Source organism: Protopterus annectens, chromosome 1.part2 (assembly GCF_019279795.1).
Source record: "Protopterus annectens isolate FY-2018-M chromosome 1.part2, PAN1.0, whole genome shotgun sequence".
NCBI lineage: Eukaryota > Metazoa > Chordata > Ceratodontiformes > Protopteridae > Protopterus > Protopterus annectens.
The window spans coordinates 1,074,817,683-1,074,843,923 of record NC_056727.1 but is presented as its reverse complement, the minus strand read 5'-3'; the positions used below and the strand labels follow the sequence as shown (position 1 = coordinate 1,074,843,923).

Sequence of the window (26,241 nt, the reverse complement as noted above, 5' to 3'; positions counted from 1 at the left end):
CCTTAAAACTATACCTTGTCAAGACCCTACTTAACACACCCATCCCTCCATCCGTTCCTTGCTCTACTGCTACTAACCGACTATGTCATTTTTGTACCTGTTTGTATTATTTATTTTATTTTCTCTTCTGTAAAACAGAATTGTAATAAACTGTATTGTTTCTGTTTATCTTATTTCATGTAATAGTTGTTATAATTTAACTAATATTACTGGAGCTTTTCTCCCCGGGTCTTTGCTGGAAAAGGGCTTCTGCTTAGTCAGACTAACCCGGTCAACAAATGTCAAAATAAAAATAAAATGTTCACATTTGCAAATATTATACTTCACATATATTTCTATATATCATATAACCTAAGCAACATTACATAAAGTATTCAATTCCTGGCCTTTTTTTTTAAACAAGAAATGTCTTTATTATACTATCACGACATAAGCAATCATTCATTTATATAAATGAAAACAAACCACACCAACACAATCCTAGTTGCAAGTATTTTACATCACAAACCATACTGACACCCTTCCAGTTGCAAACATTTATACATTACTTATAATCTACTCAATCATCTTCAGTCAAACATTACATAGCTCATGTAAGTCCTGCCTTATTTTAAACCTCATTCCTCCCCTGTATGTATTGTTCCCACAATTCCCATTTTTCCTATGTAATTTGCTTCTACCTTTTTCTAAAGATCTCAATTCCAGTTGTTTTATCTCTGTTACTATATTCACTACTTCCATTATAGTTGAGTTAGGTTTTGATTTCCATTTTCTAGTAATTGCTTTTTTGGCAGCCACCATAATTAGATACAGCAAGGCCTTACGATGTCTAGGCAATTCCAGTTGTGTATCATAGCTCAGAAAAAATCATCTTCCTCGTCATACCAATCTGCCAAACCAGCATCTCAGACAGTACATCCTGTAGAGAATCTTTAAAGTCTGCCAACTTACCACACTCCCAGAAAATATATTCCCAATTACCTCTTTCTTCCCTGTCACGCCTCCAGCATTTGCCATCTATCTGAGGAAAAATTCTTTGGAGTCTGCTTAGGCTATAAAAATATCTATGTAAACACTTCCAGGCAAAGATCCTAAATTTCTTATCGAATCTCTCTTCCCAATCCTTTCTAACATCCTCTGGTAGATTTTTATAGTTATCATGCAATATTTGATATTAACTCAGATATTCTCGGCTAAACCTGTAACCTTTGCTTTTCCCACCAAGTTGTTAAGCCAAAAGGAAAGCAGAGTGTTGCATCTAAATTATGCATCTCTTAAATTTACAATGTAGACATGATGATACCAAAGAGCCATCTTGCTTTTCCAGAGGTTTTATCTATCCTAAAGGAAGCTTGAAAACCTATCACTAGAAGTCATGCTTAACTAAACAGGCTAGATGTTTCTGTTGATGCATTTTAACAGAATAGATCTAGCATCAAGTATAGTACATCATATCACACTAATTTTTGTAATGCTAACTCAGATTGCTTTTCCTTTTAAAGTGTATTGCTCTGCCATCTCTGCCTATATACCCTTGGCTTCCCTGGTTGTTATAAGGTATTTATTCAAGTGAATCCTTCATTTGAGGCCACAGAGGGTATCCTGTGTTGCTTGCAGTGTATTTGAATTTTGTAACTGAGAAATTGAGTTTACTTCTGTTTGAGCATGTTATGTCAACAGACAGTACAGCTGTGTAATGTACTTCCTATAACAGTAGCTCTTCAAGGAGGCAGGTAGCAAAAACAGTAAATCATAGCACCTGGATTTACCCATCATCTGTGTTCCATTTTCTCTGCCCAAATTTCTGCAGTCGGTGTTTCCTGCACAGAAGGTGCAGTTGTGTAAGTTGAACTTATCATTTCAGTACATGTTTGCATGATCACTGCTACGGTGGCCTTTGCAGTATGGGTAGAATATAACAGCCGTTCAGCTTCCAAAGCTTCAGGGCACATTTCATACACCCAAACTGTCAAGCAACTCGAGCAGACCAACTGAAAAACAAGTTTGGGCCTGAATCCCTACAGAGCTTTCCTGCCAGTAGAGAGAGGGAGGGAAGCTGAGCCCTGAAAGGACAATTTTATCAATAACAAAATATAAATGTCCACAACCTGGCATAAAAAAACAACAACAAACGGGGGGGGGGGGATTGGCTACTGCAGCAGTGATCAGAACACCTACAATTATGGTAAATTCAACTTACAGATCATCATATTGATCACTATTGCAGTAGCCATAGCTATATAGGTAGATAACATAGCTAACTACATTTGGGAGGTGGAATGAGAAGAGTCTAGGAGCCCCAGGAGAATGATCCTAGCAAAGCTTGATCTTGACTTCGAGAAGGAATCAAGCTTACAGTTCTTTGTAAAAGTATGTACAGAGGACCAAGTATCAGCTTCTAGAATACTTATAGAATCTAACCCTTGCCAAAAACCAGTAAATGAAGCCAAGACCCTGGCAGCATGGGCTTTGACCCTGCCTGGAATAGATTTATGGTGAGTATAATAAGAGGTCATAGCCTTAGACAACCATTTGGAAATAGTCTGTTTTGACACAGGTTGTCCCTTTTTCTTACCTTCACAAGAAATGAACAATTGATCCAAAGATCTGAAAAGATTTAGTTCTGTCCAGATAGTACCTGGCTTGTTTGACATCCAAGGTATGGAGTATCCTTTATCCCTCATTTTTAGGTTCAGTGAAGCAAATGGGAAGATGGATAGTTTGGCTTAAAGTAAACTCAGATACTACTTCAGACATAAAAAATTAGTTCTCAAAAAACATGTTCCTATGGAAATTGAGATAGGGTTAACTCACCATAAGAGCTTGCAACTCAGATTCCCTTTTTGCAGAAGTCAGAGCAATCAGAAATACTGTTGTCAATTTTAAGAATGTCAAGTCAGCCAGAACAAGTGTTAGCTTCTCTGACACAAAATTAAGATCCCAGTGAGGGGCCACAAGTTTTCTTGGAGGTCAGTTATGCAAAACCCCTTTCAAGAATGTTTTGACATGAGACTGCACTGAAAGAGGAGGATCCATGGCCAAGCATGTTGATGTGGCCAACAAATGAACCTTGATAGAGGAATAACAAAGGCCATAGGATAGCAACTTTCACAAATATTGTAAAAACAGAGAAAAACTAGCCCTGAATGGGTTGGCTATGTTGCTGGGACCAACTAGAAAACGTTTTCCATTTGCTAATATATGATTTTCCAGTTGCAGGTTTTCTTGCCTCCATTAGTATCTGCTGAACATCCTTAGTAAACAGATGCCTAAAAGGAATTAAGACCCTATCATCCAGGCAGTACATTGAAGATGATTGATGTCAGGGTGTATCCAACACCCTTGTTCTTGTGTGAGTGGATCCAGTCTGTGAGGAAACGTATGGTAATTGCCCTTAGCCATTTCCAGAGGAAGGGAAAACCATGGTTGCCTGGACCAGAAGGAGTCACCACAATGATCCTGGAGGATTATTTCTGAATCTTCAAAAGTACTCTGAATACTAATGGAAATTGTGGGAAAGTATATAAGAACATCCTGTCCTAGGAAAAGAAAAGGCATCCGTCTTCCAGGTCTTCTTGCATGAAATCCTGGAATAGTATCCTGCCAGTTAATTGCTCAGAGAGGAGGCAAAGAGGTCTACTTGAGGAATGTCCCACAGATGGATCAAATGTTGGAAGACCCCCCCCCCAATGTAATTTTCATTCATAAGGGTCTTTCCTGGTCCTACCCAGTTTGTCTGCCCCACAGTTTTACTCTTATGGAATGTAGGGTGAGGTTTTGCTGTGAAGCAATATCCCAAAATAACATGGCTAGTCTGCAATGGGAGGACAACCTGGTTCCCCCTTGTGTGCTGATGTTCCATATGACTGTGGTATCATCTGTAACCACTTGAAGAGGTCCCAGGGACCAAAGATGGTTCAGAGACTTGAGTGCCTTGATCAGAACAAGCATTTCTTCTTTGATATTTATGTGCTTGTATTGTCCTTGGTGGCCCATGCACCCCTTTTTATCCCTCCTGAAACTGCTCTCCAAGCAAAGTCTGAAGTGTCTGTGGTGACTGAATGCTTTGGAGCAGAGAGGGAGAAGGGCAGACCTGGATTTAAGGATATCTGTTGTCTCCATCAAAAGATTTTTCTTCTGACAAATCCCAGCAAAGTGGTTTGAAAAGAAAAAGGCGTTGATGTCTTTTAGAATCCATTTGTTTGAAACAATCTGTTGCCAAAGAGAAAAATGGAGATTCAGACTTTCTGGAAGAAAAAAGGGGCCAGGGTCGGAGGGTTCTCAAGGTCTTTGAATAGTCATTCAAACTTGTTAGACTGTCCTTTTGGAACCCTCTTGCTATGTCTTCTTAAACATCTGTTTACCTGAATTTTGCTGAGGCTGTTTATTGTGTTCTTTTTCCAAAACTGGATGAGGAGATAGAAAATCATGTGTACAATTTGGAAAAAGAGGGCTGAAAAATCTTAGCAATTCCTGGATCAATTTACTCCTTTCATCACACCTTTTTGATCACTTCTGCAAAAGAGGGGCCAAACACTAAATCGCTATCTAAGGGAGAATTTAAAATCTCATTTTTAACATCATCTGGGAGGTTCTGAGAAGGCAGCCATGCAAACCTCCTTAAAACAGAACCAGTAGCCATGTCCCTGAAAGAAGTACAACAAAGTCACGCAAACAAATGAGTAGTGACCTGTGCAGTAGAACTGAGATACTTAAAGCAGATTTTTTTCACAAGAAGAAAATGCAGATAAAACATTCCTCATACTTTCACAATTTGCCTAAACAAACGTTAACATACAAGACTGACAGTTCACAATTCAGAAAATTAAAGTTGCCAAAGTATACACTTTTCCCATACCTGTCATTAATACTCCCATCATTATCAAATTAAATTGATTTAGTTAGATAATATATTAGTTTTATTTTTATAAATTTTATTTCTACATTAGTACATCATTACATTTTTTTTTAGCCATGACCATACACATTTAAATATTTAATTTATTGACATCAAGCTTTTCACTGAACTTTCTGGATGAAGAGGACTTGTAGTTCTATTTATATTTTATGAGAATTTTTCATGAGTTGATTATGCAAATATTTTGCTCTAGTTTTATTTGCAGCAACTATATATATTACTTCAGTGTGGTTGCATTTATTCAATGTTTATTTTTTAGTTTTTTTTTATTTTATACTGGTGAAATTGGAGTTTAAAACTGTTTTTTTTTTTTTTATATATATATACATTGATTGATTTTTTTTTTTTTTTTTTTTTTTTTTATCAGTAAAATATGAGCATGTCATAGTCATTTGTTTTTTATTGTATAGTATATATGTTCCTCTATACAGCTTATGCACAGCTAGAAGCTATTGTTAGATTGTTAGTGGAATATATGCCCTTAGTTATTTAGAGAGACAAGCAAAGGCGGTTTTTATGACAACAATGACAAATTTTTTTATTTTCTCTCATTTGATTTATATTATATATTATACTACATATTGCAAATAAAGTTTTTTTGCAGTTTTTTAGTTTTTTTTTATACAACAAGACATTAATATGGGGTTATCTAAGTAAAATAGTCGTTAAGTTCTTTTTAGCACTTTAGTTTGAAACTTGTTTCCTCGGTTTAAGCTGCAAATGCCTATCATATTTTAGTAGCATATTTATTATTTAATACTACTATAAAAGATTTTTTTTTGAAAGTGTTGTGTCAAATGATGAGTTTAGACACAAGGTTTTTTTTCAAATACTGGTCATTGCCATTTTTAATACAACATTTAGATGATTTGATTAGTTAATTAATTGAAGCTTTTGATTTTTTTTTTTCGCTTGATATATAATAAAACAGTTCATTTTTTTTTTTTTTTATTTACACCAAGAAGAAAAGTAGTACATCTGGAATTTCGCTTTGTGTTTTATAAAATATAGGGCGATTTTTTTGACTTTTCCCTGGATTGACCCTTGATTATTGACTATTGATTTTCTTTTTTTTTTTTTGAGTCTTTGTTTTGTTGCTGCAGTTCTCTACATTTTTTCCCATCATTATCAGAAAGAGTAGGATTGGAATTAACTAAATGCTTAGCAGCAGTGGGATTAACTAAAGCTGATGGTTTGGGTTTGGGAATATATATTTTTTTAATGCAAAAGATTGAGGAATATTATATGTCTTATCTGCTTCTTTAGGGGCAGCTGGCTGTCAGGAAAACAGCAGGCAGTAATGCACACATCTTGTAAAGCAGACAGAACAGAAGGAATGGACGTGGATTCTGAAAAATCCTTCCGTGACAACTCATAGTATTTTCTGAGGGACTGAGAAATTTAAGTGTTTTCCTACTTAAAACACTGGCTCATTCTAGCCATACTTAGAGAAGGAAAAATCTCCACATAGAGAATCAGACAATGAGCCCTTCCCTGAGTCTGAATCTGAGGAAAAAAGCTGTATCCATCCTTGCATCTTCCTGTTCAGGTTCAGAATCTTGAATCTCTTCAGGAAAAGGGGAATCCCTCTTTCTTTTACCAGAAATGACTTTACAAAAAGGATCGATATCCCGAATTAAACCCTAAGCCAGACCTAGTAAACTACTTCTACCCAAGCAAGTTTGAGAATGAGTAGATGCATGTTTGGTTTTTGGTTTCTTTTTGATAGGAAAAAATGAGGATAACCATGTTATGAATGGTAGACACTGCTTCCCCAGGGATGGGCACAGCATTTCGATAACAAAAATACCTTCCTTGTTCTCTCTCCCAAGACCAACAAGAGTGGCTCTCCCTTGCCCACTAAAGGGACCCCCAACAGCCAGAGAGAGGATGTGGTTAACCCCTGTCCATAGTAGCTGTAGGTGCTACACCAGTGGGATCAGGATAAAAGATGAGTGGTTTTAGGTACAACAAATGGCCACAGAAGAGTCACCTACATGCAGCTGATAAAAATTGCTAGTCTGCTGTGGTGGCAAAGGCTTTTTATGTATATTTCTCTTTTTTGTGGCTAGAAGAAGAACCCACCTTGGGACAAGTAGTCTGTTCCATGTCAAGCAGAAAATCATGCTTGCTAATACTACTAGTCTTCAGAAGTTCCTTTTTTGACAGAAAAAATAATTTAAAAGCACTTTAAAAACAATATGTTAGATGAACACAAGAAAAATAAATACAATTTCTACACAGATAAAAAAACACTTTTAGTTGTGTTGCACTATTTTTAAAAAAATAAAATGAGTGCTATATTTAAAAGTACATTACAGTCTTGAGACAGGCCATTAAAACACAACACTCTTAGCTTTAACATAACTTCCCTGAAGAGGAAATTAATAAAACATCAGCAAAATTAAGAAAATTGAGGGTTTTTTTTTGTTTACTCAGAGAACTTCTCTGTCCAACAAGGGAAAACAGAAGCCTACCATTGATCCTCAAAAGCCTCAGGGGAGGGTACTCTAAGGTGGCAGTAAAGCCCTGAAGGGTTTAGCACCTAAACTTGTCTTTTAGTCAGCTCAGCTTACGCTGCTTGAAAATTTGGGTATGTGGAAGATGCCCTGAAGAATTGGAAGCTGTTCGGCTATTATATTCTTGGCAGGATATAACCCACATATCTAAGGCTACTGCAGCAGTGATCAATATGATGGACATCCTGGTTATGTGTCATGCTAACTTAGGTGCTAACATAGGTGGTCTGAGACCCCCATATAGATCCTAAGTCTTTTCATGATGTTCACAGTACTTCTTGCCTGTATTTCCTAAAGGGGTCACTGCTTGTCATAAACAAATAGATGTGGTGAAGGACTAGTAAAACTCAGAGTATATGTGCTGAAGAAGCAGGTTACATGCATATGTGGGACCTAATGCCACACCTTATGTCAAAATATATTTTTCTCATTCATAATAACTGGAGTCACCCCAGCCCCATGCATCAGATGGATGAAGCCTTTACTGCACCTGAAAAAACATGTTTAGTTAGTAGCAAGGATGCTGACAATTAAGCAGGGAGGATTGGAGTAAGTGGCTGATGCTGGTTCAGCTATCCTTTTGGGAGGGTAATGGCATGCATTGCTGCATTGAAAAACTGTAGCTGTGTACGTCTCCAATGAAGAGCATGACCTGGACATGCTGCAAGAGTGCACCACTTGACCAAGACACTGCATTCATGGTAGTACACATGTACCTCCTAGAAGCAGCCCACATTGTATCATGCAAACCATCAAGGGAGGGGATTAAGATAGTCTAAAAAGCCATAACATAAATGCAAAAGAAAATAAAAATAAAAGCGCCACCACAGTGGTGTGACCACAATCAATGAACTGGAAAAACTTTAACAGTAAATATCACCAAGCGCTTTCACCCTGTAACCTCAGGGCTTCATCATAGTGAGCGTATTTTCTTTTATTTAGTCTAAAAAGCCACAGACTGGCCCACTGTTTAGCACCCAACTCGTCTTTCTAGGGTAATGAATGTGCTAATAAGGTTCACCAGTCAGGGAACAAATGGCCTGGCTGTCACTGCCCAGAAGGAGTAGATAGTCCAGTTAGGCGCAGCAGTGGGGAAGCTATTAGGCTGATCCAGCCAACCCAATTAAATAATAATAATAATAATAATAAATATAGTATTACTATCAAGCAAGGTAGTAACTAACCTAATTTATCAGTAAAGATATGTTTGTTATGCAGATAGCAATTAAAATGATTCAACTACCAAAAAAATAGTAGCCAAGTCTGATGTAGTGCCATAGCACTAATATGCACCAGTGTTTATGACCTTAAAAAAATTCAAAACAAAAAAGGTCTGGAGAAATAACACATTTCACAAAATTAAGAAGAGAGAGAAGAATGGGAGAGTACCTTTACTACTACAGTAATCCAGTGATATTTACTTGAAAATTTACTATTCTGGTAACTTTGTTTGTTTGTTTCTTTCGGCTTTTCCCGGTTAGGGGTCGCCATAGCGGAACTCCGGTCTGCTAATGATTGGCAGTAGATTTTTATGTACTGGCTTGCCGGGCCTAACGCACAACCTTCAACAAAGGAACGCCCATTCACGCATATATACAATTGTACTATGGAGGGTTACTGTAACGGTAAATCATAAAATTTGAGTAGATTGCCAAGCAGTGTCTTTTTATACCTGGAAAGTGGAAAAAGTGTTAACCAAACCAACTGAGATCATAGCAGTTTATATATCCTGAAAGGGATAGAGAAGTGAACAGTAAAATGCAAGTCATTGTAAAACAATATTAAGGAACTCTGTTCTTTAAGTAGATAATTGATATTTCATGAATAGCAACATTATGTGAGACGTAAACGCAGTAACCATAATTATAATATACAGTATGGTTTAACTGAATGACAGGCAAAGAAATTTGTGTTTAAGAATGATTCATCAAAATATGTAGGCCATATAGTTCTATTTTTCTGTAATAAATTTCCAGCTAGAGAAGGTGTCAGTAATTAGTAGAGTGCCTGTACAACTCATAGTTGTAAAAAGTCTAAGTATAGACGGAGGTGTGACAAAGATAATTCTTTGAAAAGTACCTTGTTATATCCATTTATAACAAATGCCTTTATTTAAGAACTATTGCCAAGTATTTGCAGATGGATGATTTTATATATGCATTAATTTGTTGAGAGATATACTTCAGTCTATATAAACTTAGTCTGATAAGACTAATTTTTGTCTGTGCACAATAGCCCATAAAATATACATAAAATGAAAATAACACTAACTTGCATCAGCATCTACATGGGCCCATCAAAAGTATTTGTGTTAAACAAAACTAAAAAAAAATGTTGGGTTCATAGATGCATACTAGACAATCAGTCTGCATACCATTGCAAGCCTAACCAGCAAATCATATTCAAATGTTCCCAGAGTCTCTGGGAGGGCAAAGCAAAATTGACTTAGGGAGAATTTGAGCTTGCCCATCCAATTATTTAGGATTATTTTGAAAGTGGTAAGGGTGACAAGGGTGCTACTCTTCTTAACATGTAAGGAAAGTTTGTTCCAGATGTGAAGGATACATAATGATATACATCTATCACTTCAGGGTAGCTTATTTGTCTACTGGTGAATATTTAGTTCTTTTAATGTGATATTTGGGGAGTCATTTGTTCTACAAAATTATACTGGGTCAAGAAGGTTAGGATCTTTTATGGCTGAAAAGGCTAGGTATAGATCACCATGAAGAAGTTTCAAGGCTTAACACAGATCACCATGGGAAACACTGAGAACAGAAAGTGAGCTGGCAGGCTGTCTGTATAACTGAGGGTCTTGAGGTGATAAATCTTTTTAGTTGGGATTTTCCAAGGTGTCTCAAATTGAGGATTATGTTTAGACAAATACCTGCCTAAAGAAGCATTATACTCAGCAATGGGTCTGATCAGAGATGGATATATAGGATTTAAGATATCTGGATCTAGAGCAGATGCTTCTGGAAACTAAATGAACTAAATGGAAGGTTTTCTAAACTACCACAGAGATGATGATCAAAAGATAAGAAATTATCCATAGGAGTGCCAACATTCCTTATGACGTTGTCTGATTTGAGAGTATGTCATCTATTTAGTCTTTGTCTTTCGGCTTTTTCCTGGTAAGGGGTCGTCACAGCGGAACTCCGGTCCACTAATGATTGGCAGTAGATTTTACGAAACGCTGAGGTGCCAGCTCAACGCCCAACCTTCAATGAAGGCACGCCCATTTACGCACGCATGTCTTTCGAACGCTACCCAACCGCGGGGAGGACATGCATACTCCACACAGAAGGTACTCCCAAGCCAAGCCGAGAATCGAATGGGAGAACCTCTTGCTGTGATGATGTAAAATATATTTTTACTAAAATTAACCATTTCATGTTTAATTGGAGCCCATTGTCCTTTCTTCACTTATTAATATAGGTTCATAGGTGTGTACTAGGTTAATGGCCCTGGAGCCTTTAGAAGCCTAGCCCATAGAAGTGCCCTGGCATTGTGCCACCCAACGTTAGTTCCCAGTGCCTCTATCAATTAAAGTCACTGGAGTGATCCCCTGGGTGAACTTTCTATTTCCCATCCACTCATCAAGATTTCTCTTGAAGAGGGCCAGTGAGGTACTCTGCTTGACATTTATGGGAAGTCTATTCCAGAGCATGAGCAGTCTCTGGGTTAAGAACCTGTCACTCCAGCATGTTCTATTGATTGTGGTAATGAGGTTTCTGGAGCGTGGTACTCCGGGATAAATAAATAGATAAATATATATATATATATATATATATATATATATATATATATATATATATACACATTTTATATATAGGTTCATAGGTTCATACTAGGCTATCTACCCTAGGGCATTTATAAGCCTAGCGAGAATGTGTTTGGCTTTCGTCACCCATTTTAAATTTATTTTGCTATGCCCTTTTTCGAGGTTAGTATACTGTGCCTCTGTCTAACAGTGACACAGAAGTGATACCCGGGGTAAACCTATGATCTCCCATCCACTCATCAAGATTCCTCTTGAAGAGAGTCAATGAGGGACTCTGCCTAACCTGGACTGGGATTTTATTCCAGAGTGAAGGGAGCCTCTGGGTTATGAATCTGACCCTCCAGCATGTCCTATTTATTTCAGTGCTGAGATTCAAGTCTCTCGAGCACGTAGCTCAATGGGATTTGGATTTTCTGAGGTGCAGCATGTCCATTAATACCGGGTTGGGCATGGCTTTATACGTCAGGCACAGATCGCCTCTGAACAGGCGGTATGCCACTGAGTAGAGCTGGAGTTTCTTTAACCGGGCAGCATATGGCATCTGTTTGAGCCCTTTGATCCACTTGGTGAGGTACTTTTGGGGTCTTTCCAGTTGCTGCAGGTGTCTGGTAAGGTACATCCCAAAAGGGGCATTGTACTCAATTATGGGCCTGATGAGGGATGAGTAAAGAGGCACGATGACCTCCCCTGATCTAGATGTGAATCCCTTCAATATTAGGTGGACTATATAAAATGTTTTTCTAACCACTTTGGCCACGTGGTTGTCAAATGAGAGATTGCTATCAACTTGGGTCCCCAGGTCCCTAATTACTTCTTCTGTACTTAATGGATTACCACCTATGTGGTAATTTGTGGGCACTTTGTTTTTGCCAAAGGGGATGACTTTACACTTTTTGGCATTTAGCTTGAGGCCATGGCTCTGGCACCAGTTGTCTGTTTCTATGAGGCCCTTTTGGATGATGCTTGTGTCGGCTGGAAAGTCGATTATGGCACCCAGTTTGCAGTCATCTGCGAACTTGGTCAGCCACAGTCCTTCCGTGTTGGCCAGCACCTCCGAGAAATATATACCGAACAAGAGAGGTCCCAGGACTGAGCCTTGTGGGACGCCATTTGTAACTGTTTTGGAGTCTGACATGGCTCCAGCAATTCTAACCATGTGGGTTCTGTCATTGAGCCAATTTGCAATCCATCTAGTGACATAGGGGTTTATATTTAAGCTGGTGAGCTTATCTATAATGCCCGAGCGGGGTATTGTATCGAAGGCTTTTGCGAGGTCCAGGTAGGCTGTGTGGACCACCTTCCCCTCGTCAATGGCCTTGGTGACTGTTTCAAAGAAATCAACCAGGTTTAAGAGGCAGGATCTGCCCTTAACAAAGCCGAACTGGGTAGCATCCAGTGTCTGTAGGTCCCCAATATCTTTATTTATGAGGTCCATGATGATCCTTTCCATAGCTTTGCAGACCAAGCTAGTCAGGCTTATGGGGCGATAGTTTCCAGGATCCATTGAGGCACCACCTTTATGGAGAGGGACCACTGTTGCTGTCGCCAATCTTTGGGCACATATCCTGTAGTAAGGCTGAGATTGAACAGTAGTTTTATGTTTGGGTTTAGCTCTTCTTGGAGTTCATGTAGGACACAGCCCGGGACACCGTCTGGTCCCATTGATGCTGTGTTTTTGCTTTGGAGAGGCGGCTCTTACCTGAGCATCTAAGATGTCAGGGGCAGCACTCTGCTGGGATAGATATTTGCCCTTTGGTGGGGAGTGGGGAGTTTGCTGAACCTGTCAGCTAGGATGTTGGCAATGTCTGTGGGTTTGGTGTATTTTTGTCATTTTGGACTAATTCTGAGCATATCTGGGAATTACCACCCAGGTTCCTAACATAACTAAAGAAAGCCTTGTGATTATCCTTAGTGTCCTGTGCAATTTTTCTCTCGAAGCTGGCCTTAGACAATTTTATGAGTGCCCGTAGTTTTGCTAATACTGATCAGTGATGCCTTCCCTTTTGGGATTTTGCTCTATCATTTAGTAGCTTCCTCCTTCTATTGTATAGTTTGTTTATGGCTGGGGTCCACCAGACAGGACATCTGCCTTTGGAGGATTGGGTCTTGGTTTTATTTGGGATCGCATGATCCATGCATTCCTGAAGGTGTTCATAGAATGCGTTTATAAAGGATTCTGCGGTCTGGGCCATATTTTCCACAGGCCCGGGGGCTTTGAAGGATTCCACCTTGGTTTTGAGGAGTGTGAAATTTTCTTTATATATATAAATATATATATATATATATATATATATATATATATATATATATATATATATATATATATATATATATATATATATATATATATATATATATATATATATATATATACACACACACACATACATACATACACATATACATATAGTTAACAATGTTTTTGTAGCATGACTCTGTTTCTGGATACTGCCAAGCTTGGCAGGGCTGCTGTGTTTATGTATGAGAGAAAGTTTAAATATATTACCATTGCCATTGTTTTTTTTATCACAGGTACACAGGCAACATATTAGCTATAATTGAGTACAGATGCTGTCTATGGATGAAAATGACTGAGCCTGTTGCTGTATGATCAGATTAAACAGTCATTAATCTTTCAGATAAGGACTGGAGTACATTTGTGTGAAACAAGTTGGAATAATTTACTGTGTCCATTCATTTTAAATCTGAGACTTGTGGGGTGTACAGCAGCCATAAAATCACTGTAATTAATGTGTTTGGACCCTAACTTTGGTTAAAAATAGTTTGCCTCTATTACTGTTTCGATTTTAGTTAAACAGCCACTGATCATGCTTGGCAGAAGCAGTGTCTCACATGCTATTTTATTTGCTGAAGTCATTATAAAATGGCCATTGCTGTAGCTTATGTATGTCTGGATATGCTGGTGCTGGGGTTATTGCAGTGTGTGTAAGACCATCAACATGGCTATAATTTCTTTCACTTTCTATTCCAGTCTAACATCGGCATCATTCACAAAAAGAGTCTTTGGCAATCTTGGCAGGATGTCTATGAAAGCAACTGAACAGTGCCACAGTATCACAGGGAGTAGTATAACCATCTCACAGCACATGTTTTTGTGTGGAGTCTGCATGACCTACTTGGCTGTGTGTAAGTTTCATCCAGGTGCTGTGATTTCCTGCAAACACCCAAAGATGTGCTGGAGGTCAATTGATGTTTCTCTAATTTTCCTGTATCTCTTGATAGACCTGGATTACTAGATGCAGTGTCAACATGTTTGTTTGCACGTATAAAAAAATAATCACTGATTTTCTCAATGGGCATACATATTGGGGTCACATACATAAATCGTCCTTTGGCTTTTTCCCATTAGGGGTCACCACAGCAGGTCATTGGTTCACACAATGATAGACAGTGGAGGTTTTATGGTGTTGAGTTGCCACCACAGTGCCCAACCTTCACAGAAGGCACACACACGCACACATTCACACCTGCGGCCAATTTGAGAAAGTCTAATCCACCTACCACATGCCTTTGGAATGTGGGAGGAAACTGGAGCACCCTGAGAAAATCCATGCAACTGCAGGAGGGCATGCAGACAAGGCACCCCAGCTGAGAGTTGAACCGGAGAGCTTCTTGCTGTGAGGCAACAATGCTAACCACTGCACCACCGTGGCCACATACATAAATATTCTAGCTAAAAAGAGAAGACATTAAATACATCACATAACATTTAGATTTAGAACACCAAAGCTTTTGGGAGGCCCTCAACTGCCAGTATGTATAAAAGGACTTTGACCAGTGCTTAATAGGGCACCCCCTTTTTAATCAGTTTTCAAGTCTGTTATTTATCCTGTATTAATAGTGATGGCTATATGAATGATTATTTTACATACGTATATTAATACTTGATAATAATAATGATGCTAGGTTCTGCAGAAAACAATACTATCCTCCAAAATTTTGATACTTCAATAATAAAGACATTTAATGTAATGAAGGGCTGAAAATGATACAGTGTTCTTAAATTTCTTATCACAAATGTGGGAGTTTTATTGCAGTAAAGGTGAAAAGAAATAGGGCATCAATATTACAACATTTATCTGATAGCGACAATGATGTAAATGCTATGTCATTATATGCATGGTATTTTTAAACCTACATAGCCTGCCTTTAAATTAGAAGTAACCAGTAACAGTCCTGCTCGTATCAAAACGTTTCTTATAAAAATTAATTTTTATATTGTTAATTGGATCTCAATGAGACGCATCTTGTTTAAGAATGAACTTGGCAACAAATGGTAAAATTGAAAGATTTTAGATGGTTGATTCATCTCCAACTCCTCAGTGTTGGGGCTTCTTCCCAACTTACTTACTTATAAATATCCTCAAATGTCATTCTTCCATAGGAGAAAGGCACTCACTCTTAATGAGTTGTAGCCCAGCAAGATGAGCCTCTAATGATCTCTTTCATTTCCACTTGCAATGCCCATCGCAAAAGTGGAAATTAATGAGCTGTTCTTCTAATAAAATATGTTTGCTATTGTATGTAATGCCATATGTGTAACTGTTTTTTAGTAGTGAGACAAAAGAAGCCTTTTCTTAGATTTAAATAAGAAGCTTCAATTTAGTTGCAGCTTAGGCATGTATTTGATGACACTGTAACATTTATTTATCAGAATAAAGCACAACTTGTCAATGAAAGAGCATCAACATTTGAATAAAAGTATAAACCCAATATATAATAACACTTTTTGCAAAAATGCTAATGTAACATTATCCATAAAATGCAACTTGACATATATCCAAACTGTTTACAAAGGATGTCCACACGGTCTTCTGTTTGGCCACTGCTCTGCCATTTTACTCATAGATTAACATATTAACTCTCCATCATAGTTTTGTTATCTTCCAACACATAATTGCCAACTTCATTGTAAGTATTTATTTTTAGTTCTCACCTATATGTTAATACTTTCCCTCCTTCTCACTTATCCAATTCTAGTAATAATATAACCCTAACAATGGGTACAAATCTTCATTATTATTAACCACCATCACCCTTTGATGACTCTACCATGGCATAATAAAATGTTTTCTTCAAATATCACAATAATACACAGTATACAGTTTCTGATCAAATTAACTTGAGACAGTGGCACTTACTGTTTTTACTCTGAAGACCAAAGACTCACTACAACCAGATTCAGTAATATTAGCCTCCACAAACATCTGCTATTGCAGAAGCTATCTAATTGAATAACATGAGAGCAGCATTTATCAGATACAACTAATCCGCAGTAAAGAACTGCCAAACCCTAACACTAAGCCGACATACCATATACAACTTCATGCCATAGCACTTCCAGTACCAGTATTCCATATAAACACCTTAACAAAACAACAGCCAGAAAGTCACTTTTTTGCAAAACTAAAGCAAAATGGGACATAGGATACCACTTTCATTTCTCCACATGAAGGTCAATCTGATGCATTATAAAGATATGAGGGTTGCATGGTGGGCAGTATAGGATTGCCTGTCGAAACAGTACTTAAACAAGGGGCTGTTGCTAAGCATTAATAAGAACACACATCATTTTTCAGCATTACCACTTGAAAAGACTTGCTAGAAAGAGAAATACTGCTTTTTTCTAATAATAGTATTGTTGCTTGTATTGCTAATGCATCATATTTATAAGTCAGTCCTAAGTACTAGGGAGGAATAGAGATAGCGAAGATTTTCTAGCGCTATAGGTATATGTTGCTTTTTCTAATTCTTCCAAGACTGTTTGGTGAAAAGCTGCACATGGTGGTATGAGTAAAGATGAGTCAGTATCATAAACAGTAATTCCCTGCAAGTCTCATTCACACCTTTGTCTCTGAAGAGATAAAGGAACAGGAGTATTTTGGACTGAAGGTAAAACAGCTTCAGTCATTCAGGATAATGGGTGCAGACCGAAATGTGGATGCAGACACACTTAAATAAGCCTTTAGAGAGCACCCTGCTGGCAAGTTGACAAGGTCACAAGAATTTCAGGGAAATTACATTTTAAAATATTACATTACCACTACTTTAACAACATTAAGTCTTGCAGCTGTTACATGGATATAAGATAAATAGAAGTAATATTAGGGGCCATTTCGTTTAGCAGACCCAATAAGAAAAATATTGACACCATAAACGGTGCTTCAGAAGAGCATATCTGCAGATAGCTTTGTTAAGGAAATTATCTACATTTCATTTTATTGGCAGTCTTTTGTGCTGATAATCATAAACCCGTGACATAAAAATAACATCCCTCTTCTCATTCTTCCAGAGTCAGTCAGTAAAAACTTTTTTTTGCAGTATGAACCAAGTAATGGATTAGTTTTGTTTTAGCGTTTTCCTCCAGTCTTACCATTTAGTCTTTTCATTTCCTACAGCTTCTGAAGTATACGTTTGTTAGTCTGTTTTCTGTTGTTGCCTCTGTGGACAATTTGATTTTTGTTTCTAAACTCTGTTTAACTTCTTGAGTTTTAATTTGGAGGGGGTGGTATCTTCAGTTTGTTCTTAAGGGAGAGTATTTTTTTCTCTTTTGTTATATAGTTTATTATTGCTGGTGGACCACCAAGGTCTATTTCCAAACTCGGTGCTGTATTTGTTGTGAATCAGGACTGAGATACTGATACAGTTGTTAAACTGAGAATAGAAGCTGTCAATGAAAGCAGCTGTGAATGCTGTTGGATCCTCAAGGTTGATCTCTCTCTGTCCCATTTGCTTGAGTTGGTGGTAGCTCAGATGAGAATAAGATTCCATAGCACTTATTAAAAAAATTAAAAGAATTTTCCTGGTACCCTGACCATGTTTTTCACTAGTCTATGGATACTGTCTCAGATCATACATGAGGAGAGGCTGTTAAGCATAAATAAACAAATTACTGTGCTGATGTACACATAGGGACCTGATCAGAAATTCTTTAATGTAGGCTTCCATGTCACTGTTAAGCTTTTTAATACTTTTAAAGACTGAGAAGAGGTACTGCATTGTATTGGAATTATTTATTTACTTTATTAAGTATTGGAGAAATGTGATTGTTTAGATATATTTAATTTTGTTGATGAATTATAAACTTTTTATCTGCTAAACTAAACATACTTTTATACTTCAATGAAAGACTGCTTGGGGTTGAGGGTTGGCATGGAGAGTCAGCAGTGTATCCAAGACTTTTGGAATTGCACATTCCACGCAGTTGCCTCCCATCATCTGGTACCACCCTTTTCTATGGTATATAACCTATAAAAAAATAATTAAAGATGCGGATATGTAGTAAAATTCTTAAATTAAAACCGGTTTCCCAAGAAATAATAAACGTTCTATTCTAAAATACATAAAACTGTGACCAGAAAGTTATGGTAGTGTTTTATGCTGTCAACAAACCTACCCTAGCAGGACTGACACATCAGTTCAAAACATAAGCAGATATAAATCCACTGAATCCAAAATACTGAATAAATATATTAAAGAATAGGCAACCAGATCACCTTTTTAGCTCCAACATAGTTGCTGTAGTAAAAAAAAATGTCGAAAGCCAATATTTTAATTGCAAAAGTGAAAAGGCAGTATGGGAGAAACAAATGAAAGCTACAAATAAATGCAATATAAACTATGTTAGATAAGTAATCTAGAACTAAATATACTTAATAGTATAAAGCGTAACATACAAAATAAAAATGTTAAGACATTGATGTAAGGGCAGAGAAATGATAGAAAAGTGTGTGTGTGTGTGTGTGTGTGTGGGGGGGGGGTAATCTGGGGACGAAGATGGCAGGAAAGGATTAAACAGAAGAGAAGTAAGAAAGGAGAGTAGGTTTCAAATTCCAGACGTAGGGATGAAAAAGAGGAAATATGTGGCCATCACAGATTAGTAGAGAAAAACTAAAAGGTATACATCCAAGAGCAGCAGTAATCTGAACCAAATTAGAGGCATAAAGCACAATACTGAGGTGAGGGGTCAGGGTATCATATCAACTGTCACCATCACTCTCAATTCATTTCCACTGTATCTTCTTCAACAGCCATACCTGGCTTTCGTAGGTTTTCTCTCACACAGTCCATCTCTTGCCTATACATCCTTATTTACTCTTACCTTCTTCCTGTCCTTACCAAATCTTCTTCACCAAAAGTGATCATTCTTTCACATACATTTCTTCAGTCAGGCATGAAAAATCTGTGTTTTTGTAAACAGAGCTGGTGTCCCCTTAATCGACATTGGCATCAACCAACTTGTTCCTGTTTTCTGCATTGGGTCAGGGTGTCTCATTAACAGTGATCATTACCTAGATCCAATGTTCAGAACACTGGATGGCTAGCCTTGCCAAGTAGAATTATTTATTTTGCCAATACTGTTCCTGTGACCTGTAATCAAAATGCTAGTTGTGCTGTCTGTTTTATGAGGTAGTATAGGAAAATAAGTCCCAAGAGTGGGTTTGGTATAGTGGTTAGGGACTTTACCTCATAGATAAAAGGTACAAGGCATGATTCTCTTCTGGGTTTATTGGCTAGGCTTAAAATGGCCTTTCGGGGCAGTTAGCCTATTATTCACATATAAACTCCTGAACTATGAAGAAAATAATGTGCAGTTTCACACAAGCCAAGACTTTCATGCAGAAATTAGTGAGAGTACCACTTAATGGTCATCATATTGATCACTGGTGCAGTAGCCTTAGCTGTACAGGTTATATCCTGCATAGGGTATAACAGCCAGCCAGCTTCCAAAGCTTCAGGGCATCTTCCAAGTACTCAAACCATCGGCTTGAGCTGAGATGACTAAAAAGATAGGTTTGGGTGCCAAGCCCATAAGAGTTTTCATGCCACTGAAGAGTTTGTTCCTCAGAGGCTTTTGAGGATCAATGGATGGCTTGTGCTGTCCCTTTGCTCGGTAGATAAGTCCCCTTTCAAGATGGATTTTGTTTATTAAGACTTTCTTGTTCAGAAAATTTATTTTTAAGCTTGGAGTTTGTGTTTTAATGGTCTGTCATGAGACTGTATTGTACTTTTAAATGAGACCTCACTTATAGGTTCATAGGAGATTACTAGGTTAATGGCTTAAGGGCCCTTACAAGCCTAGCCAATATAACCAGATTTTACCCCATATATGGCTCCCTAGAGGCAAGAGGATGGCATGAACTTGTGCTGTGCATTGAGTATCTTACAGATTGCCCCTGTCTATAAGGGACATAGGCACTACCCCCACTTTTTTCCTGTCAGTTTAAAAGTTGCTTAAAGTAATCGAAACACATTTTTATGTGGCTAAATTGTGTTTGCTTTACTTTTCTTAGTTGGAAAAGTGTGTTAAAGTGCTTTTTACTTTGTTTTTGTGTGAAAAAACATGACTTTAAAGACTTCATTTTTACTGTCTTGATGCTTGTTTTCCATGGGAAAGAGGCACTGTTTTCAGCTTGATAATGAAACAAACTACCACATGGTACAAACATGGTCAGGCATTTTTCCAGACACAAAAAGAAAAAGTTAAGCAAACAGTCTTTGCCACCAACAGACTAGCAATTTGCCTTGACCACAGGTGGGTGGCTGTGCTATGGCCATTATTTGTTCCTCATACCCCAGATCCATCTGTTGTAACAATATACAACCACTATGGAACAGGGGTTAGCCGTGTCCTCTGTGGCTGTTGGAGTCCCCTTCATGGGCAAGGGAAAGCCACTCTTGTCAGTCTTGGATCCAGGGTGAGGGAACAGGCAGGACTTTCCTGTTTTGTCAGAATGTTGTGGCCATCCCTGGAGAAGCTGCTGCTGCCATTAATAACATTGTTGTCCCTATTTTTCATGTCAAAGAGAAACAAAAATCTAAACATGTAATAATTGCTACTCAAATTTCTTTACAAAGGAGTAGTTACTGGATCTACTTCAGGCCCTTGCTCCTTCTTGTAAGGTGGCTTCAGAAAAAATAAAGATTCCTCTCTTCCTGAAGAGATTCAAGATTCTGAATCTGGAAAGGAAGATGCTGGGATGGATATATTTTTTTCTCCTCAGATTTCTGATTCAGACTCAGAGGAGTGTTCAGTTTATGATTCTCCCTGTGGGGGTTTCTCTTCCTCTGAGACTATTTCTAGAATGTGCAAGTGTTTTCAATCTCACAGAAAATACTATGAGCTGTTATGGAAGGAATTTCCAGAACCTTCACTCATTAATCAAGTTCAGCTTTGGGGGATGTCTGGGTCAATGCCTGCAATTTTCCTGCTAGTCAGCCATTAGCCTGTACTAATTCTACCCAACTTTTTTGGGACTTCAAACAATTACTGGATTGCAGAAATCAGATTTCTTGGGACTTTGTCATATGCTTTCTCCAAATCTAGTAACACCCAGTAGGACTCTTTCCTATTCAACTTCTCCAATATATGTCTGACTGCAAACATTGGGTCGGTTTTCTTACATCCTCATCTAAATTCAAATTGCTCATTTCCCTTCTTACTTTCTACTACCTTGATATAAGCACTCAGGTCCCCCATTATCATCATCAAGTCAGGCTGTCCTGCTTTATCAATCTCCCTCTCCAGCTTTTACATGCAATGTAACAAGAGTGTGATATCTCTGTACTGTCCAAAGTTATGAATGTCTTCTTTGTTCTTGTACATCAGCAGTAGAATGCTTATTGTCCAGTCATCTGGGACACTCCTTTCTCTCCATACTGTTATGAGTACCCTCAGTGGCCATTTCTCCCCTCAGTCACCGAATATCTTCACTGTATCTGATGTAATGTCATGTGAGCCTGCTGCTTTCCTTACTTCATTTTTTTAGTGCTGTTCTTTCATCAGCTGTGGTGGGTTCTTGTTCTTCTTCTTTCATCATAGCATGTGTACAGGAGGCGGTCAGTACAGATTATGTGGTGTTTTCACATTCAGAAGCTACTGGAAGTACGTCTTCCATATGCCTTTGATGTCCTGTGGACTGGTAAGTGTATTGGTGCTGGCATCTGTTATGAATCTTTATATTTCTATCTGTGTTTTGCCATCTGCTGTGTAACTTTCTAGACGTTGGTAGAATGCTTGTGATGTTTTTGTTGTTTGCTATTGCAATTGCTGTGTTAGCCTGTTTGTTTTACCAGCAAGTAATCCTTTTCAGCTTTGTTGTTTTCTTTCTCTCACGTTTTCCTACTCTCCTTCTCTCTCTGTTGATGATGTAATAGACTCCTGCATTCCACCACCAGCTCTCCTTATTTTTCTTATTTCCGTACATGACTCACCGTATATCTGTTCTTTAGTCTTTACACATGCTGTTTTGAGATTTCGCTATTCTTCAACTCCACTTATTTCCTCTTCTTCCTAAGGTGCTAATGCCCTACATATTTCCTTGAACTCCTGGACTTTCAGTCTAGTCAACTTCCAGGTCCTTAACCTAATATCTGCTGAGGTTTACTGTCAAAATGTTGAAATTCATTTGGTCTAACATTCATATGATCGACCCATATAGTCGACACATGAATATTACATAGTTCATTTGGTCGAGAGGAAGTGCATGCAAATTACCTGTCGAGATTATGTTGCAAACAGGGCAATGATTTTCCCTTGTCTGCATTGTTGTGCAATCTTGGAGTTGTAATATATAAGTAGCGGGGTAGGGTGGGGGTACAGGTGTTTTTCGACATTTAACTTTATAGACATTTTTTTTCGGTATTTTGAACATTCGGTGTACCGACTTTCGACGTTATGAACGTCGACCATGTGAATTTCAACATTTTGATAGTAAACCATCTGTTGACCTCAGAGCCTTCCCTGGCTCTAGCCACTTCTTACAGCTGATTATGGGAACCAGTGTTTATGCTGTGGGCTGACACTTTCACTGGGGATAACTTTGCAATTACTGATTCTACCCCAGTGCCCTTTCCTTACTAGGAGGAAGTCTACCTCAATTGCATGTTGACCACTCTCTCTTGGTGAACCATTTGTTAACTACCATCAAGCCATTTACCAGACAGAAGTCCAGAATGGCACTCCATTATCCCTGCTGTCCTTCCCATGTGGACCAAGGCAGTCCTCATAGCCTGTTCTGTTTGTCTTGATATAAGCATTCAGGTGCCCCATTTTCAACACCAACTCATGTTGTCCTTATTTATCTAGGAAGTCTTGCAACTGCTGCCTGAATGCACCCTTTTCCTTAACATTACAACTGTTTTCTAACTGCGGTGATGGTGCTGCGGTAGCGTTGTCACCTCACAGTTAGACGTTGCACGTTCGATTCTAAGTTAGAGCATCTTCTGTGTGTCGACATGTGTGAATGGGCGTTCCTTCATTGAAGGTTGTGCATTAGGCCCGGCAAGCCAGCACGTAAAAATCTACTGCCAATCATACTGCCAATCATTAGCAGACTGGAGTTCCGCTGTGGCGACCCCGAAAAGCCAAAAGACAGTTTTACAACTGTTCTCTAAAGAAATTATGAGATTATGAATACTGTCCTTTCTTTACACTGGAGTTTTATTGCCATGTGTGTATCAGCTATTCCGATTATATCACTCACTGTATTCAGAAGGCTATCTCTCACCATAATTCCCACATCATTTCTAGCCTGTCCTCTGGATCTGAAGCCAAGCTGAGTCCTGTCAGCAAATCTATATTCAGTGTCGCAAAAATGATGATGATGATTTGCTTAGAACTTTATTTTAATTTTCCTGATATATAGCTGCACTAAAAGTAAAACAATCTCATTAATAACCAGAAATTACATTTAATCACAGGCATAATCAATATAACTGCACTCAAGAAAATGGATTTTCATTTATTTATATCTTTTTTTCCCCTTTCCTCTGTGCTGGCTGACCATCTGAGCTACATTTTAACTATGACCATTCACTTCCTATTATTGGGATGACACCCAGTAGCAGTGAAGCCATGAAGGTTGTTTTCTGCTTGCTTATTTATTTAGTTATATTTTACCATAACCCCTCCCACATTGGCCATTTTGCTAACTCATAGATATGAGGACCAAATCGGACTTCCCATTTGAGAATGCATGTGACTGTACGTATCCCATGGAGACTACCATGCAGAGTTGGCATGGCAGAGCCAAAAACATACCCTTGACCCATATTCTGCATGTTGTGCACCGCTCTCAACTCTCCAGTATGTGCCGACATTGCAGTGGGCCGGACTACCCCCCCCCCCTCAATATCAAGTGAGCTGGAATCACCCTCTCTAATATACTTTTCAAGCACTCGTGTCTCTACTCAAATGCAGGTTATTTGGGTTACATTGAGGAATTTGTCTGTCTGCACTACAAGCTAATGTAGAATTTCATTTTCTTAGTGGATTTAAATCAGTGACTCTGAAGACTGCAGCACCTAATGTTATACCTAAGCTTTCCTGCTTCATTTCTTTCACATTTTGATGCTGTTTTATTTGGTATACCTACTGACTGAGATAACCTTGAAGAAAGTAGTTGAATACTATTTATCACATATGTCGTTCAAGAGTTCTGCTGTCTGCAGATAACTGTACAACTTTTTTTAATATTAACCTTTTTGTTCAGGTGTCGTAGGCTTCCTGTCATTTTCTTCTTTCCTTACATTTATTTAGTTCTACTGAGGTCTGTTTGAGTAGAGGCCTTTCCTGCTGTGACTTAAAATAAATAAAGTGGCTAAATCAACCTTTTTTGAAACTGGATAAATCATTGGTTCACTAGCTTGCTGATGGGAGTGAAGGCTGCCATTAGAAAGTTAAGTCTATCCTAGAACGTAATCTAATGATGTAGATGTTATAACCTGTTAACTGAGATGCTGTGAAAGATATAATATTATGATGATGCAGACTGTATGTCACTACTGTTTCTCTGCAGGTTTTAGAAGCTATTATATTAATGAATGATTGCATAAATAGCAGGTTTCAGAAGCTATTATATTAATGAATGATTGCATAAATATTTAACCATAATTAGTATAAGAACCTATCGCAAAATTAGTTTTGTTATAATGCCTTGATGCTAACAGAACATTTTAAAATATTTGTGAAGGACGTAAGGAAATAAGTATTCACATTTTTGTGTTTATATTTACACAGGAGTTGACCAAAAGGAAGCTGGGTAACATCACCACAGAGATCCGGGAAGCAACCGAGTTCTATTATGCTGAGGATTATCACCAGCAATATCTTCATAAAAACCCATATGGGTACTGTGGGTTGAGTGGTACTGGTGTGGCTTGTCCCATAGGCCTGAAGATATCAGGGGAGCTGTGAAATAGTGATATATGTCTACCTAGGATAATAAAATAACAACTGCATACTGTTAGCACTACCAAGCAAGCTGCCTAAATAAACAAAAACTATTTTATATGTATATGAGCAATATAAAGCTGGATAGAATTTAATTGTAAAATAAAAATGATTAATATAGCATACAAGCTTATCAGAATAATAAATTCAAATCATTTGCATATGAAATGGCTGTTTGTCAAAATAATTTTACTCAAAGAACCTTGAAAGCATATTGATTGCACATTATCTCCTGACCATTCCTTGCAGAATTTGCATCTGTTGTTGGATACCATTAGCAAGAAAAGAAAAAAACACAGTATGCAGGTTATGGGTGTTTATCATGTAACAAGTGTTTTAGGTATAAAATTTGCTTAACTGAGTAAAGGATTTACCATGGAAGATTAAGGAATTCTTGATAAATGCTTTATCTGCATAACTTATAATACTTGGTCACTCTTTAAAACAGTTATCAAATGGCTTAAAATCAGGCAATCAGTGTGACGGTCTAAAAATAACCACTTGTTTGCTGTTTAATGCTGCTTGCTACATAGTTCTGATTTCAAACCAAGAACCAAACAAAAAGAAAAAACTTGTCACAGCACTTTACTCAACTTTATTAGACCAATAAAATGTAGTTAAGTGCTTTCATCCCATGAGGGACTTTGTCAGAACTACTCCACAGATAAATTACCACATTTAAATATACATTTACATCACATGACCTTAATCTAATAATTAAAGTATTAGTCCACAAAGTATTAGTGCACCATTAATAATATTGTAG

General features: G+C 37.9%; 1 protein-coding gene across 2 annotated transcripts in view; it reads left to right on the top strand.

Annotated features, from left to right (window-relative positions):
- The window catches only part of MSRA (methionine sulfoxide reductase A), a 1,315,681-nt gene extending 1,289,819 nt beyond the window's left edge, over window positions 1-25,862 (top strand). For both annotated transcript variants that reach the window (XM_044059981.1, XM_044059982.1), the window contains one exon: window positions 25,263-25,862. In XM_044059981.1, the coding sequence (XP_043915916.1) occupies window positions 25,263-25,439 (177 nt within the window). In that variant the 3' untranslated portion in view covers window positions 25,440-25,862. The remainder of the gene's footprint in view (window positions 1-25,262) is intronic.
- Window positions 25,863-26,241: the final 379 nt, after the last annotated feature.